The 15245-nt window shown below is 43.7% G+C and overlaps 1 protein-coding gene and 1 long non-coding RNA gene across 2 annotated transcripts; both read right to left on the reverse strand.

The window, feature by feature from the left end:
- Nucleotides 1-4129: 4129 nt before the first annotated feature.
- Nucleotides 4130-5446, reverse strand: LOC145805873 (uncharacterized). Its single transcript, XM_082901119.1, has 2 exons — nucleotides 5198-5446; nucleotides 4130-5088 (listed from the first exon to the last, which is right to left on the reverse strand). Exons 1-2 carry the CDS (start codon nucleotides 5433-5435, stop codon nucleotides 4217-4219), a joined length of 1110 nt encoding a protein of 369 aa, XP_082757245.1. The 5' UTR covers nucleotides 5436-5446; the 3' UTR covers nucleotides 4130-4216.
- A 4941-nt stretch (nucleotides 5447-10387) lies between these two features.
- Nucleotides 10388-11417, reverse strand: LOC145805874 (uncharacterized). Its single transcript, XR_014348059.1, has 2 exons — nucleotides 11292-11417; nucleotides 10388-11257 (listed from the first exon to the last, which is right to left on the reverse strand). It is a non-coding gene; the product is annotated as an uncharacterized LOC145805874 (long non-coding RNA).
- Between the last annotated feature and the right edge of the window lie 3828 nt (nucleotides 11418-15245).

Genomic DNA, 15245 nt, shown 5'->3' on the forward strand with positions numbered 1-15245 from the left:
ACCACCTCTAAGCCTCGAGGGGTCAAAATTCCTCGTTGGGAGGATATCAAAGATGACAAGGAGCCAATGACAGAATCAAGTAAGCGGGCGATGTCTAGACCAGAAAGTCCGCCTATTCCTCGGAAGGTGATGAAAGTTCGAGAAGGAGGTAAGATGGTGTATTATTTATGAAGGTGCGGGGAGTCGGTTTCTTCAGTCACCGACTCCGAGTCAAAAGAAGAGCCTCCTGACAATGATATAGTAATAAAGCCTGAAGTGGCTCCAGAATGTATGCAAGATGGGCCGAAGCCTCAGCCTGAACAACTTATCGAAATAGATCTGAGTGATGGACAAGATGCACCGAGGCCGGTATTCGTAAGTTCGAGCCTTAGCCTAGAGAAGCGGGAACAGTTGTTAAAGTTGATAAGCCGATACTCAGATGTGTTTGCTTGGTCATATAAGGAAATGCCCGGACTAGATCCTGACCTAGTCTCCTACTATCTTGATGTGTTCCCAAACTCCAAGCCAATTAAGCAAGCTGCTCGAAAATATCATCCAGATCTCGAAGAGAAGATTAAGGAGGAGATTGAAAAACTTCAACAGGCTGGTTTCATCCGGCCAATACAGTACCCCACGTGGTTAGCAAACATCGTGCCAGTAAAGAAGAAGAATGGCCAAATCAGAGTATGTGTAGACTTTCGAGATTTGAACAAATCTTGCCCGAAGAATGAATTCCCTCTTCCTCACATCGACACCCTCGTGGATACTACCTCGGGACACCAGATGTTCTCATTCATGGATGGATTCAGTGGATACAATCAGATTAAGATGGCTGAAGAGGACGCAGAAAAGACTGCTTTTAGAACACCTCTCGGAAACTTCTTCTATACAGTCATGCCTTTCGGACTCAAGAATGCCGGTGCAACTTACCAAAGGGCTATGACTGCAATCTTTCATGACATGATCCATCATGAGGTGGAAGATTATGTTGATGATCTAGTGGTGAAATCCAAGAAAGAAGAAGACCATCTCCGAGACCTTGAGAAGGTATTCAAGAGGTGCCAGAAATTCAAAATGAGGATGAATCCTCTCAAATGTGCTTTCGGGGTGACGGCCGGGAAGTTCCTCGGGTTTCTTGTACATAGGCATGGTATCGAGGCAGATGAAGACAAGGTCAAATCTATCAGAGCAATGCCTCCCCCGCATTCTCAGAAGGAGTTAAAGAAGTTCCTCGGGAAAGTGTCTTATATTCGGAGGTTTATCCCAGCACTTGCAGAGATCTCGGCCCCTTTCGGTTCATTGTTAAAAGGAGATGCCAAGTTCGAGTGGAACCAGGAGCACCAAAAGGCCTTCGAGAGAATCAAGGCAGCCTTGACCTCGCCTCAGACCATGATAGCCCCGCAGCCCGGGGTGCCGCTAATGTTGTACTTAACTTCAACCCCCAAGTCCATAGGGGCATTATTGGTCCAAGATGTAGATGGAGCAGAACGCCCGGTGTATTACATCAGCCGGAAGATTCGAGGAGCAGAAGTCCGATATACCCCGGTAGAGAGACATTGTTTAGCTTTGGTATTCACTGTCCAAAAGCTCAGACATTACTTCTTAGCACACCAGATTCGGATTGTCACTAAAAGTGATCCAATCCGATACCTCCTCAGCAAGCCTGCTCTAACCGGGAAGGTGGCAAGATGGTTGTTAGCACTAGGTGAATTCGAGATCACATGTGTAGCCCCCAAGGCGATCAAAAGCCAAGCCTTAGCTGATCTCCTTGCCCAATTTCCAAGTGGTGACTATGAACCAGTGAATGAAGAATTAAGAGGAGAGGTGCATGCAGCTATGGCTTCCGAGGAAAACTTCTGGACATTGAGCTTTGACGGAGCAGCAGCCGGAGGGAAGGGAGGAACCGGGATAGTCCTTACAAGCAAAAGTGGGGAAAAGTTATATTTGTCTTATAAACTGGATTTCCATTGTTCGAATAACGAAGCCGAGTATGAGGCTCTTATTTTAGGCTTGATAGCAGCTGAGAAGCACAGTATCAAGAAGATTCGGATCCGGGGGGACTCAAAGCTGATAGTGAAGCAAGTTTCAGGACAGTTCGTCTTAAAGGAGCCTGCCTTGGCCACATATCGAACAACAGTCCAAAGGCTTCTTGACAAATTTCAGAAGGTCGAAATAGAGCATGTGCCTCGCTCCGACAACAAGTTTTCAGATGCCCTCGCAACATTAGGGGCAAGAGTTGACATTCCAGAGGAAGAGGCAACAATTGTTATCAAGAAGAGAACAGAACCTTCAATAATACCCGAAGACAAAGGCCTTCCGGAGGACTGGAGAGGAGAAGTCCTCGAGCAACTCAGAAGCAAAGTTGGAAAACTGACTATGGCCAAGCTTGCCCAATTCACAATTATTCAAGGTGAACTTTACTTCCGAGGAGGTACCGGATTCCTAGCCCGGTGTATTGGCCAACAAGAAGCAAGCTTCCGACTACAACAGATCCATGAAAAGTCTTGCGGGGATGGGGATATCAGTCTGTATAGAAGAATCCAAAGACAAGGTTATTATTGGCCCGAGATGGAGAAGGACTCAAATCAATTACAGAGGGAATGCCCCAAGTGTCAGTCATACATCCGGGAGGATGAGAGTTGCTTTGAAATTGATACCCCTGACTGGAGGCAAGTCTACATTGACTATCTCAAAGAGGGAACACTACCTGAGAGCCCGAGGGACATTGCACACCTCAAGAGGAGAGCGAGGCGGTACTTTCTTGATCAGGACAAGCTGTATAGAAGAAGTATTGAGGGCACTCCCCTGAGATGTCTCTCTAAGGAGGAGTCAGATCTAGTCCTCGGAAGAGCCCACGAGATTGAACATCAAGGAGGGGCTCGGCTGTTCGAGCAACTTATACACCTTGGGTATTACTGGCCGACCATGGAGTCAGATGCATCCCATCACGTGAAGAGGTGCCAGACTTGTCAGAAACACGGAAATTTGATCCATGCTCCAGCTGTAGACCTGCATAGTATCCGAACGCCATGGCCGTTCCATACCTGGGCTTTTGATCTGATAGGGCCCATCTCCACATCTTCTAAGGGGTACAAGTGGATTCTCGCAGCCACAGAATTGAGTACAAAGTGGGTCGAAGCAATTCCTCTGAAGAACGCTACGGGGCCTGCAGTTGCGAACTTCATCAAGGAGAATATCATTTGCCGATTTGGAGTACCAAACACCATCCTCTCGGATAACGGCACTCCCTTCATAAACAAAGATGTGAAGAGCCTCCTAGAGACTTACCAAGTGAAGCATCACAAATCCACACCCTACTATCCAAAAGGGAACGGGCAGGCGGAAGCCACAAACAAGACACTGATAAGGATTCTGAGCAAGATGATGGATGAGTTTGGGGGGACTTGGTCCGAACAGTTGATAGTAGCCCTATGGGCGTATCGCACTTCGAAGAGAAAGCCAACTCAAGCAACTCCTTACTCCCTTGTGTATGGGTCCGAGGCAGTGTTACCTATAGAGTTGGAAACGCCATCTGCTCGAATGGCTCTCGCCTCGGGAATGGTATTGGAGCCTCGAACCACCAGATTGGAAGCATTAGAGGAAAAGCATGACAGAGCTGCAAAAGTCATGGAAAGGTATCATGAGTCCATCGCCCGAGCCTATAACCAGACTGTGGTACCAAGGAAGTTTGAAGAAGGTGATCTAGTATGGAAGATTGTAGACCCAATCATGCGAGGACAGCCTTTACCCAAGTTTTCTCCAAAATGGGAAGGGCCCTACAAGGTGGTTCAGGCAAGCTCAAGCGGGTACTACAAACTTGTAAGGGTTGAAGACGGCTTCCGAACTGGCCCGCTCAATGCAAAGTTTATCAAGCATTACTACCCATAGTTGGACTCATCTATGCTGAAATTCATTTTCACTTTCTTACTTTGTCTAAAGGTTGTATTTCCCTTGCGTTATGAAGAAGCTGGTTTTCTCTATGGTGTATGTTTTATCCCATCACTTACAGTGAATCTATTATGCTTTTGTCAAGAAAGTTGAAGAACTAATGAGAATATTTCAGCTTTTATAAACATGTGCATATGATTATTCTATCATTCGAAATAAATATTTTATCAAGTAGAATGAGAAAACAATGCGAAAATATCCAAACAACAAAAATTTTGTCATTTCATTGCATTGTCCTAGATAAAACATTTTTATCGAAAGGGGCAAGAAAGTAATGATAAAAAAAAACTCAATCTTTCCTAAAGACACCTTCGAAGAAGCTGCCCGTCACATCTACATCTGGAGGACAAACAGTAGAGTGTGCCTCTAAAGTCTCCAAGGCCCGAGCATAACCCGACTCAAGTTCACGAAGAGTTGCCTTTGTCTCATCTATAGAGGTGCGATAAGAGGCAAGCACAGACATAAGTTCCAGCCGATGACTGGCGTTCGAAGCTATATCCAGGCGCTTCCGAAGCCATGATAAGTCCACTTGGTGACGCTCCATGTCAGAGATCCCCTGATACGCCGTCTCGACTACTTTTCCATTAAGGTCACACAACCGTTGCGTGTCCAAGCTATATAAGATAGTGGCAAAAGACTCGAGAAGAGCAGTCTGAATGAGTGGACACTGGCAAGCAAATGAAGCAAAGGTCTCCGGGTAACTTGAATGCACAAGCTGTAGAACTGAAGCAAACTCAGGAGCTACCCAATAATGGAGAAATGATACTTTGCCAGAAGTCGAAGGAGGAATTGGGGCCGGAAAGTTGCTAGTCTCAGGAATCTCCCCAATGTCTATCGGGTTAGATGAACCACCCGGAGGGGTAACTCCCGGCAGAGGTCCCGAGCCTGAGAATGCCGAACGATAAGGGGACAGACCAAAAGCATCACTATCAATGTGGAAATCACTGAGATTCAAATCCAAAATATTCGAAGGCACTGGCGATGAAGAACCTCTGGCAGTCGTCTCAAAGGCAGGTGTTCCCCCTTGAGAAGGAGAACCGTGAGGAGTTACAAAGAGAGTCGGAGTAGAGTCCGGGGCAGGTGAAGGCAGGACCCCGGTAGCAGCTAACACTGGAGCAGAGTCTGAGGCAGGTGAAGGCAGGACCCCGTTAGCAGCTAACACTGAAGAAAAGATAAGAAGGCCTTATTAGAGGTAGGGAACAGGAAAGTCATTTAAGTAAAGATTTCTCACAGATATAAGTAAATGACAAACTTCAGAAAGAAAGATTACCAGAGGGAGAATCAATATGCAAAGCAGGGGCAACTGAAGGACTCCTAGCATCAACAAAGTCACTTGGTCGTGTAGAGACCACTTGATCGATCTCAATGTCTGATGAAGCCTGAACAGTAGCAGTCATCCCTGAAGAAGGAAGGAGGGCCGGAGGATGAGAATCACCATAAGTGCCAGAGCGAGTCTCAGAGATCTCTAGCACATCCACCTCCACACCATTCCCAGAGGCGCACCTCATCTCTACATCACCTCTAGAAGCATGGCTTGCGACATCAATTTCTGTGGCATCAGTCCCTCCAGCAATCTCAACATTAGAACGGTGAGCCCCAACAAACTCGTCACCAAGGTAGTGCTCCTCCTCAGCTACGGTAGGGCGATGACGACGCGTGCGTGGAATAAGGTCACAAAAATGATCGGAGGACTCAGCCTCATCATCATCGTCATCTATAACTGCTATACGAGGGGTGCACATCTTCACAAGTCTTGCAGACAAAGGGAGGGTGTCGTCCAAGTCTGAGTCCGGCCTGGGGGAGGCAGCATGGCCAGGAGCCACGGTACCGAGAACGTCAACAACCGCAGGCCTGGGGGAGGCAGCATGGCCAGGAGCCACGGTACCGAGAACGTCGACAACCGCAGCAAATAAAAGTTTTCATTTTAGAAGGTATAGTCTCAAGAAGGAAAGTAGCTTCAAATCAAGAATTTCGGGTACCTCACGAAGCCTTTTGGAAAGGCGAGGAGCGGAAGGACTGGCATCAGAAGTCCTCTTGTGAGCCATCTTCTTAAGGCGGGTCGTCCGAGGACCAGAGGCCTTATTCAAAGGGACTGGCTCTGGAGAAGTAATTGCCAAGCTAGAAGCAGATGCCCGAGCAGAAGGGTCAGTTGGAGCAGATGAAGTGAAGAAACCCTCGTACATATGGTCAGATTTTCGGCTCTCGGGTAGCCGAAGAGAAGAATCCTTCTTATAAATCGGCGGAGGCAAACATACGGTCGGTCTGCTCTGGACAAATGCAATAAACGCATCGATATTCTTCTGCCAATACCGCCTGAAAGAGGGGGTGAAACCCCCTACTCGGCTCAAGCCTGGCATCGTCAAAGAGCCGGATATGGGAAGCACGGTGTGTATAAGCCGGCGACTGAAGCGCCCGTAGCTCTCTGAAAATGATAATAAATGAGGTGATGGCCCCGGGGCACATTGATCAAACCCGAATTGACATGCTACACGGTCAGGCCTATAAACGGCACTATCAACGCCTTCCTCATGCCACACCGGTAATGAACTCGGACGGATCATAATTAGCATATCAACAAAGGGTGCAGGGATGTTCTTCGGCAAAGGAAAGGACACCAAGCGGGAGGAACCATGATAGATAAGCGGTGTGGCCACACCTACAGGTGGGCATACATACGGCCGTGCCACAAAGCGTCGGGGATCATCCACCAGAGTATTCAAGGATAAGGTGGAAATAGTACGTGACCAACGTGTAATCAACGGCTGGCAAGACTTCGCTTTCTCAAATGGCCGAGACCCATCAGTATCGAGCACGGGGATGCCATCTTTATCCACTATCTCCCGAAGAACTTCCGCCTCAAATACAGTCGGAGCAGGGGCAAATTTTGGGAACCTCTCGAAGAAGAAACATAGCAGGAACTGGCTGTGAATAAAGGAGACAGGCTCATATCGACCCACGGAGCGAACCATATCTCGATGTAGCAGATCCAGCCGATAATAGAGATTCCCAAGAAATAGGGGAGCCAAAGGGATCCGATCTCCTCTGAAGAGCCTGACTGCCAAGGGGAAGACGAAAGGATTGAGGGAATCCGGAGGTGTGCTCGGAAGAATGAAGAATGAAAGGAAGCAAGCCAGAAATCCCAAGAAATAGAGCCTGGAGCCATACATCGGACCGGCTTCATACTCCCGAGAGTCAGGATCAGCATCTCTGGCCAAGGGCTGAAGATCCTTGAAGAAGTGACGGATCCATGCAGTATAGGAGGCACGGTCCGTCCTTACTCGACTAGTCCTCCTCGCTGAACCATCAAAAACAGAACTCCACCGACCACAAGTTTGAAGATTTAGCTTCAGAGATTGGATCAAAGAATCATCTTCGGGGGGTGTCTGCTCAGGGTCGAAGGCATCAGGGCCGGTCACTTCCAAACGCAGCAACATGAACACATCCTCAAGGGTGGGCCCCATCTCGTGCTGGCCAAGTATAAAGGTGTGTGTCTCGGTGCTCCATCGAAGAGCCATGGCTTCCAGGCTAGCATTGTTGCGACGGATGGATAGAGATCTAGATATTTTCACCGGGATCAATAGCCGGGCCTCCTGAAGTCGTTGACAGAGGCTCCTGTCCGAGAGGACATCATCGACCCACTCTTGCCAACCGAAAGGAGGGTTTGAGAAGGCCTTGAACTGAGGATAACAGTATGGAAAGTCCCCCTGCTCAATTCGAAAGCGTAGCACCGAGGAAGGAGAAATGAGGGCCTCATGTCCAGAGTCAGTGTCCTCAGTGAGACATAATGGAGCCGCCTTCGGAGATAGAAGAGAAGTGGTGGAGGTAGCCGCCCGCCAGAAGGGGTCCTTCCGACCAAAATAAGGAGATTTCCTCCACTCAGATGCCGGAGGTACATCCCTCTCTTTCATGAGAGCCGGTTCCGATGACCCCGGGACAGCGGGTTTCTTTCGAGAAGACATATGGCTGAAATAACAGGTATAAATAGTAAGGAGTTGACCGTATTAAAATTCAGAATATTGGAATTAAAGCAACACATTCGAATGAAATTTCGGCATCAACTATTCGTTTCTCTGAGAGTCCATGAATTCAACAAATTCTACGAGGAATTTTTTTTTTACACCAAGAGTCCAGGTTCAACCCCGGAAGTCATCAACAATTCATTTTCTCGGATATTCTTCAAGCTCAACAAATTTTAATACCAATGGGTGCATCATCAACATATAGATTTTCGTCTTCTATCATCAATAAGAGGTGCAATGTCATAGGTCGCTTCATGATGAAGTTCAATCGGGTCAATTTCTTAAAGTCACTATGTTCCATATTAAAGGTCCAATTTATACGGGGCTCAAAATTTGGACAGAGTGAAGTTCAATAGTAAATTTCAGGCCCGAGATCTGAAGTATATTACATTGCTTATCAGTAGAAAGATTCAATGGATCATTATGCAAATTACAAGAATGTCCTTTCCAAAGTCCATATTCATAAGTCCAGGGTTTCCTCTCTCCATGTCAAAAATGGAGCTCAAATACTAGTCAACAAGTTATATTCGGCCTTTCATCGGTGATAAAGTTCAACAAATTATGTTCAAGCCAAGCACCTCAATAAGGTTTCAAGTGCTAGTGCATGTTTCCATATGGCCAAAATCACGGTGTTTGAGCTAAAAAAAAATATCATTGGGATTGCCACAAAAATTGAGTCCATATTCAGATTCAGTTTTTATTTATTTATTTATTTTATTTTTATTTTCATCAGATTGCTTGAGCCCTCTACATTGCCACAAAAATATATTTATATATATATTTAAATATATTTATATTCGGAAGAGGGGGTCGAATGTCATACTTACAAATTTGGGCAGTTAGAGAGTTGAAGTCCGAAGCCGATACTGGAAATTTAAGCTGAAATCAGAGAGGCTTTACAGACTGTAATCAACAAGACTGGGCTAGGCTTGGGCAAGACCACACACGTTGCGTTGAGAGGGCGAACGTGCGTGGTCAACATCGGATAAGCTGAAGCCGGAAGCAGCGATGTGGAGCTAGGTTGGGCAAGACCACACACGTTGCGTTGAGAGGGCGAACGTGCGTGGTCAACGTCGGATAAACTGAAGCCGGAAGCAGCGATTGATTGTGCACAAGCCAAGGCTAATGTGGTTAATCCGAGCTCTAAACAAAAAAATATATATATATGATAATCAGTATATATATATATATATATATATTTGCCCAAAGTTTGTCAAGCAGCAAAGTAAAAAAAAAAAAACTGAACCACCAGCAGATTCAATCTAAAGCAAGCACCAGCAGATTCGAAGCTAAAAAATATATATATATATAATCAATATATATACTTGTCTACAGATTTTCAAGTAGCAAAATAAAAAAAAATGAAATTAGTTGAGAGGAAGACCAAGGCCCACCAAAAATGAAGCTCCAGAATATGAATTTCAGGATTTCATTTCATATGCAAGTCAAGATTCAATGGAAGCTTCAGTTATCTCAAATTCAAAATTGATATAAAACAATGCCCACAAATCTCAAAGGCCCAAATCAAAAGAAATTCAGATTTCATCAAAGCAAGAGGATCGAGAGTGGGTTTCGATAAAATACTTACAGATCTGAAGGCCACGCCCATGAGAGAGAGTGGCCAAGAACAATACAAACCGAGATCGTGATGAAGTGGCGCCGGAGTGAGCAAACATTGAAGTTGGCGAGCTGAACAGGCGATGGCTAGGATCGCGGTGTTGGCGTATTCGGAGCAAGTAAAATCAGTGAACAACAGCGCAGCAAAGAATAGTAGCGCAGGTTGAGGCGGCTGCTGCGACACCTAAGGCTGCTGTAACAAGTAACACACAAACAGTGGTGGTCTTCGACAGAGCAAGACTGAGCTCTGTTCGGAGTTCTGAAGTGGCGTTGCTGGGCCGAAATGAAGCACCGACAGTGAGCAGCGGCTTGGGTCACAGGTGCGAGCCGAACCGTAGCGCAGTGAGGTCACAGGTGCGAGCCGAACCGTAGCGCAGCAGCGGCTGGAGCAGGACAGCAACGCAGTGTACTGACTGCCGTGAGTGAGTGTGCGCTGCCGAGTTGTTGTGTTGGCAACAAGCTGAACGGTGGCCACACACGTCGCGTTGAGTAGGGCGACGTGCGTAATCGGAGCTGGACAGCAGAGGCTGAGAAGTGGTGAAATCGCAGCAGAGAAAGTGTGCCGAAATGGGCTCTGGTATTGTAGAAACAAGTTTTTCTTAAAGAAGAAGAAAAGCTGGGTTAAAGAAGGAAAGAGAGTAGGTGCGGCGGCTGTGCAAAAAATTTGGTGAGGCTTAGGGTTTTGGCCCCTTTCTTTAAATAGAAAAGAGGGAGCATTATTTATTTTAATTGGTCTGCTGTGTGCCAAATAGCAAAACGCGAGCCTTGTGTGCTATTTGTTAAAAAAAATGGATGCTTTGTTATTATTTGCTTGGTTAAAAAAAAAAAAAAAAAAAAAAAAAAAAAAATTAAATTTTTGCTTGTCAATTTTTTCTGTAAATTGAAGTGCGTCATCAACTTTATCCATAGGCTCTGTCGTGACAAAACATTTTTTTTTTTTTTTTTTGGGGAACGTGATGCGAAATAGGGTCGAAGAAATGACAGTATGCATGTATGAGAAATTTAAAATTTCTCATACACGCAAGGGGCAAATGTAAGAGGGGCTAATTTCAGCCCACTAAATTATTTAGGCCCAATAGCCCAAGATTAGTGGGCCCGAATTTATCGCAAGTCCAAGAATCGGTGGGCCTAGATTTATCGCCATCAAACGGATTGAATCGCTGTAAGCCTCGAAAGGGTTCGGGTCCACGAACCTAGAGACTTACTCGGGCCCGGACTCGAAAGGGTATTAAGCAAGCCTAGAGATCCGAGGCACTCGGACTCGAAAGGATTCGGACCCACGAATCTAGAGATCCGAAGTACTTGGCTTCGAACGGATTCAGACGCAATCTAGAAGTCGCTCCGTTAATGAGTCCCAGAACACTTGCGGGCTCGGAGCTTTCCGGGATCTACGCACCAGAACGATGGGCGTAATGGAGTTCGAACAAAGGACCCGATCCCGAGGACGGTGAGTGGAGATAAATTCACTCTTCGGTTAAACTAGCCTATACCCGGGTCGAGGTGGCACGACCTCGGGGGGTCCATGAGACTCGGCAATATTTTGCGGCAGGACGTCCTCTGGGACTACCCCTGACCCTTTGGGATGATTGGGGATCATTGGTTAGGTGTGGCTAAGAAGAAGGGTTCGCCGAGGGATTGATCTCCTCTTCGGGGTTTTCTCATCCTCGGAGAAGTCACCTCCTCGGAGAGGTCACCTCCTCGGAGAGATCACCTCCTCGGAGGGGTCACCTCCTCGGACAAGGTGGTTAGAGAGAATATCCCCCATGTGCCTTGCACATGGGCTCCATCCTACATCATGAGGTGCCTATAAATAGCACCCACCCATAGCTTTACAAGTGATGGATTTTGGAGATTTTTAACTCTTGGGAAAGAACTAATTTCCCTTCTCCATTATCAACCTTGAGAGTGAAAGTGGGAGATCAATGGGAGAGCCTTGCCATTATTCTATTCTCTAGCCATTTTGCCTTCTTCTTCACCCAATCTCTTATCTCCATCATCTCCTTTGTTGTTGTGTTCCTAAGTTGAGATTATTAAAGAATCTAAGCCTCTCATTATATTCTAGAGAATTCGAAGTTATTCTTCAAGGATCTTCGAAGATCTTCGAATTTTTCAACTCCTTTCTTGAACCCTCTCCTACACTTCGTAATCTTATGAGAAATAGAATAAAGATAGGCTGCTTAACGGTTACATATCGCCCATAGATGGCTCTCTGCTAACCCATTACTCAAAATGGAGTGTAAAATTTGATATGGAGGGCACTTAGTTAGGGATATAGGCAACAAACTAGTGCAATTCCCAATTGGGAAATATTTTGCGCCATTATCCACCTAACATTAACAATACTTAATCTCTTATCTCTACTACACCATTGTGTTATTGAGTATTAGGAATAATCAATTTTCTAAGCATCCATTTCTCTTCACAGAGCTTTCTAAAAAATAACTCAAATAGATACTCGCCACCTTGGTCAAAACTAAAAGCACAAAAGCTCTTATCTAATTGATCTTGACCTCATATGTGCAATGCCAAAAATCATCTCAAAACTTTTGACTTATGGGAGATCAAATAGTCTTGACTCAGATGTGTATCGTAATCTATAAATGTGTCGAGATTGAGGCTTAGCTATCATACCCTCACACATATCTAGTCACAAATATCATACTGGACTAAATGCGCCAATACAAATGACTTTCTACGGCTTTCCTACTTACTTGTGCGCAACCATTGCGAACAAAGTTACACATTCACATGAGAGAAGAATGTCATAAGTAAGTGGGCCTGAGAAGGCCTACTCAAACCATCGTGTCATCATCTCATTAATGTGATTAAGTATAATAAGCCACCAGTTCATGACCAATGTCATAAACTAATTCCTATCATCTTAATGTGTGAGTTCTCGAAAACAAGTTTAAAGGTTTAGGCCCAACTAGGTAATGACTCATGACTAATTCATGTTCACTAGATCATAAAAGGATGTCATGGAGATACCAAGTGCGCCTAAGTCGCAAATTTAACTAGTAAGTGCTAATCCCCTGCACTTTCAAGTTAATTTTATTCTCCATACACTTCACTGCATCTAATTGAAAGATGACGATACTCCTCTTGCCATCTTTGTTTCTCGCTTCATAGTTACTTGCAATTAATTCTACTATCCACAAGAAGGAGAGAATAAACTATCAATTTATGACAGCTCCTGAAGTAACTTAAGCGCGAATTAGGCTAAAGAATCTAATTCAACATAATGCTCTCACAAGCGATGCGTCAAATTTTTAGAGTCATAACAACCTTATTGGCCTTCACCTTTTCATTACTATGCTGCAACGTTTGCGCTTAGTGGTAAACGTTATTAAAAAACGTTAGCCTAGCTAAGGAATCATACAAAGGAGCCCATTCTCATGTCTCACACTCAAGTGTGGAAACAGTAAGTGTCTAGACTTAAACAAGTTGGCAATGCTAATAGATTTTGCAGCCATTAAGCGCTAATCTTTTTACTTAGTGTTAATAGATTTTGTAGCTTCTAAGCGCTAATCTTTTAACTTCACGTGATATTTCAACGCACACCATTATAGTGCATGAAATTTTGCTCCATCCACCCCCAATAATTGGGTAGAGAGCAAAACACTGCTCATACTGGCTACTCGTCTTATACTTAATGACTAATTTATTTAAGCTCGCATTTCTTGGATGACGTGACTCTTGAATGTTACTTCATCCAATGATGTAACATTATTTACAAGTCAAATTACAAAGTCAATCCACGCAGCTCAATAGTCAAGATCATATACAGATCTATTGGGGGCTTACTAATTTCATAACTTCAAAACTCGTCAACCAAAACTACGTAGCATGCCGCTAATTATAGTGCACACATTAGTTTTTATTGTGCCAAACAAGGCAACAAAACCATGGCGACTTTGAGTCATGTTTCCTTACTTTAGCTCAATTAAGGTCTGACCTAAAGTTTCCAAAACTTTTGTTCATCTAAAGAATAGGATTACATTGTTCACATTTGAACATCTTTACTAAGTCTAGGTCAACCAATTAACTTCCTTAAGCTAAGTCAATTTAGAGAGAAATTCGCATTGGGATTAATATGATTAGCATAATATAATTTTGCCACAAAAATCTAAATTAAATAGTGACAATATTACACAAGTCGCAAGATCGAAAATCCGCTATGCTCGTAATCATCTCTTGTGCCACAGGTGACAATTATCCAAAATTTAATTTAATTTATGCGCAAAATATTGGTTTTCGGGAGTTAATCTACAAAGATATCTCTCAACCGAATAACCTCCCACTGACTATGACATGTCTAAAAGCATGATAAAAAATTTTAATTCCATACAATAGCATTATAATGTAGATTCACAATCAACTCATGCTATGTCACAATTAATAATGGAATTTAAACAAATAACAATTAATCATGCTATTCTCATTACAACATATTAGAAACTCTAGGCAAAAAATAACAATATGTTGTATTTAATATTCAAATTATGTCATAACAAAAACTATATCACTTCTGAAATTTTCTGGAATTTTTCTGAAAATTTAAATAACTAATAAGCATGCATAAAATTAGAAATAAAAAAATCCAGAAACTGATAAACTGAAACAATATCCAGATTATGCCATAATTAAAATGTACATCATTCTGAAATTTTCTGAAATTTTTTTGAAATTTTAAATAACTAATAAACACACATAAAATTAGAAATAAAAAATCCAGAAAATGATAAACTGAAATAATAATACCAGTAAATAGTAGAACTTTTCAGAAGTCGACAATAAAAAATTTAGCCCCAGAAACTTAATCATGCAACACCAGATGCATTTTAAACCAGAAATAATGAATTATTATTTCAGAAAAAATATTTTTTATTTTCATAAAATTTTCAAAATTTTACAGAAGATAAAAAAAAATTAATTCTGAATCTAACGGTACAAACCACGCTTAAAACAAAGATATAACGAATTAATTATGACAATTTAACGCGATTCAGAATTTAAAAACAAAACAAACAGACCTTTAACATCTGTAGCCAAGCTGGCAGAGGAAAAACGGCGCGGCTCGGTGCACGGCTCGGTGTGCGGCTCAGTGCGGCTCGGAACGCGGCGCGCGGCGCTCGTGTAGGGCACGGAGGGCATGTGTGTGGATAGCGCCACTAATGCGCGCGCGGAGGCACGTGGAGGCACGTGGAAGCGCATGGAGGCGCGTGAAAGCCTCCCACGGCGTCAGGTGACCCGTGAGGCCCACGCTCCGCCTTCCAGGGTGTTTTCTGGTTCGATTTTGTACTGCCGGACTCTATTTTTCACAACAAAAACATTTATGGCATCAAAAAAAACATTTAATGAATATAAAAATGAGTTGTATCACACTTCTAATGGGAGTTGAAATTGTCTTCCTTTATAAACATTCATGCATATATCATGTATATATATTTATATAAAAATATACACATATTTTAATGCATAAAAATAAGTACGAAAATACCCATATTAGCTCTGATACCAATGCAAATCATAAAACATAATAAAGCAGATTAAATATCAGAATCATACCTTTTAGACAAGAATCTCGTGGATAAATCACGTGCTTCTAGAATCTGATCAATCAACCCAGCAGTGGAGTGATACTACAAAATGAGTATCACCCACACAAGTCACAGAGTTATG

This window comes from Camellia sinensis, chromosome 13 (genome assembly GCF_055761805.1).
Source record: "Camellia sinensis isolate YWXY chromosome 13, ASM5576180v1, whole genome shotgun sequence".
Taxonomy (NCBI): Eukaryota; Viridiplantae; Streptophyta; class Magnoliopsida; order Ericales; family Theaceae; genus Camellia; species Camellia sinensis.

Coding starts and splice junctions, on each gene's coding strand:
- LOC145805873 (XM_082901119.1), bottom strand. CDS start 5,435: ATGAGGTGCGCCTCTGGGAATGGTGTGGAGGTGGATGTGCTAGAGATC. Junction 5,089..5,197: donor GCATATTGATTCTCCCTCTG/GTAATCTTTCTT, acceptor TCTTTTCTTCAG/TGTTAGCTGCTAACGGGGTC.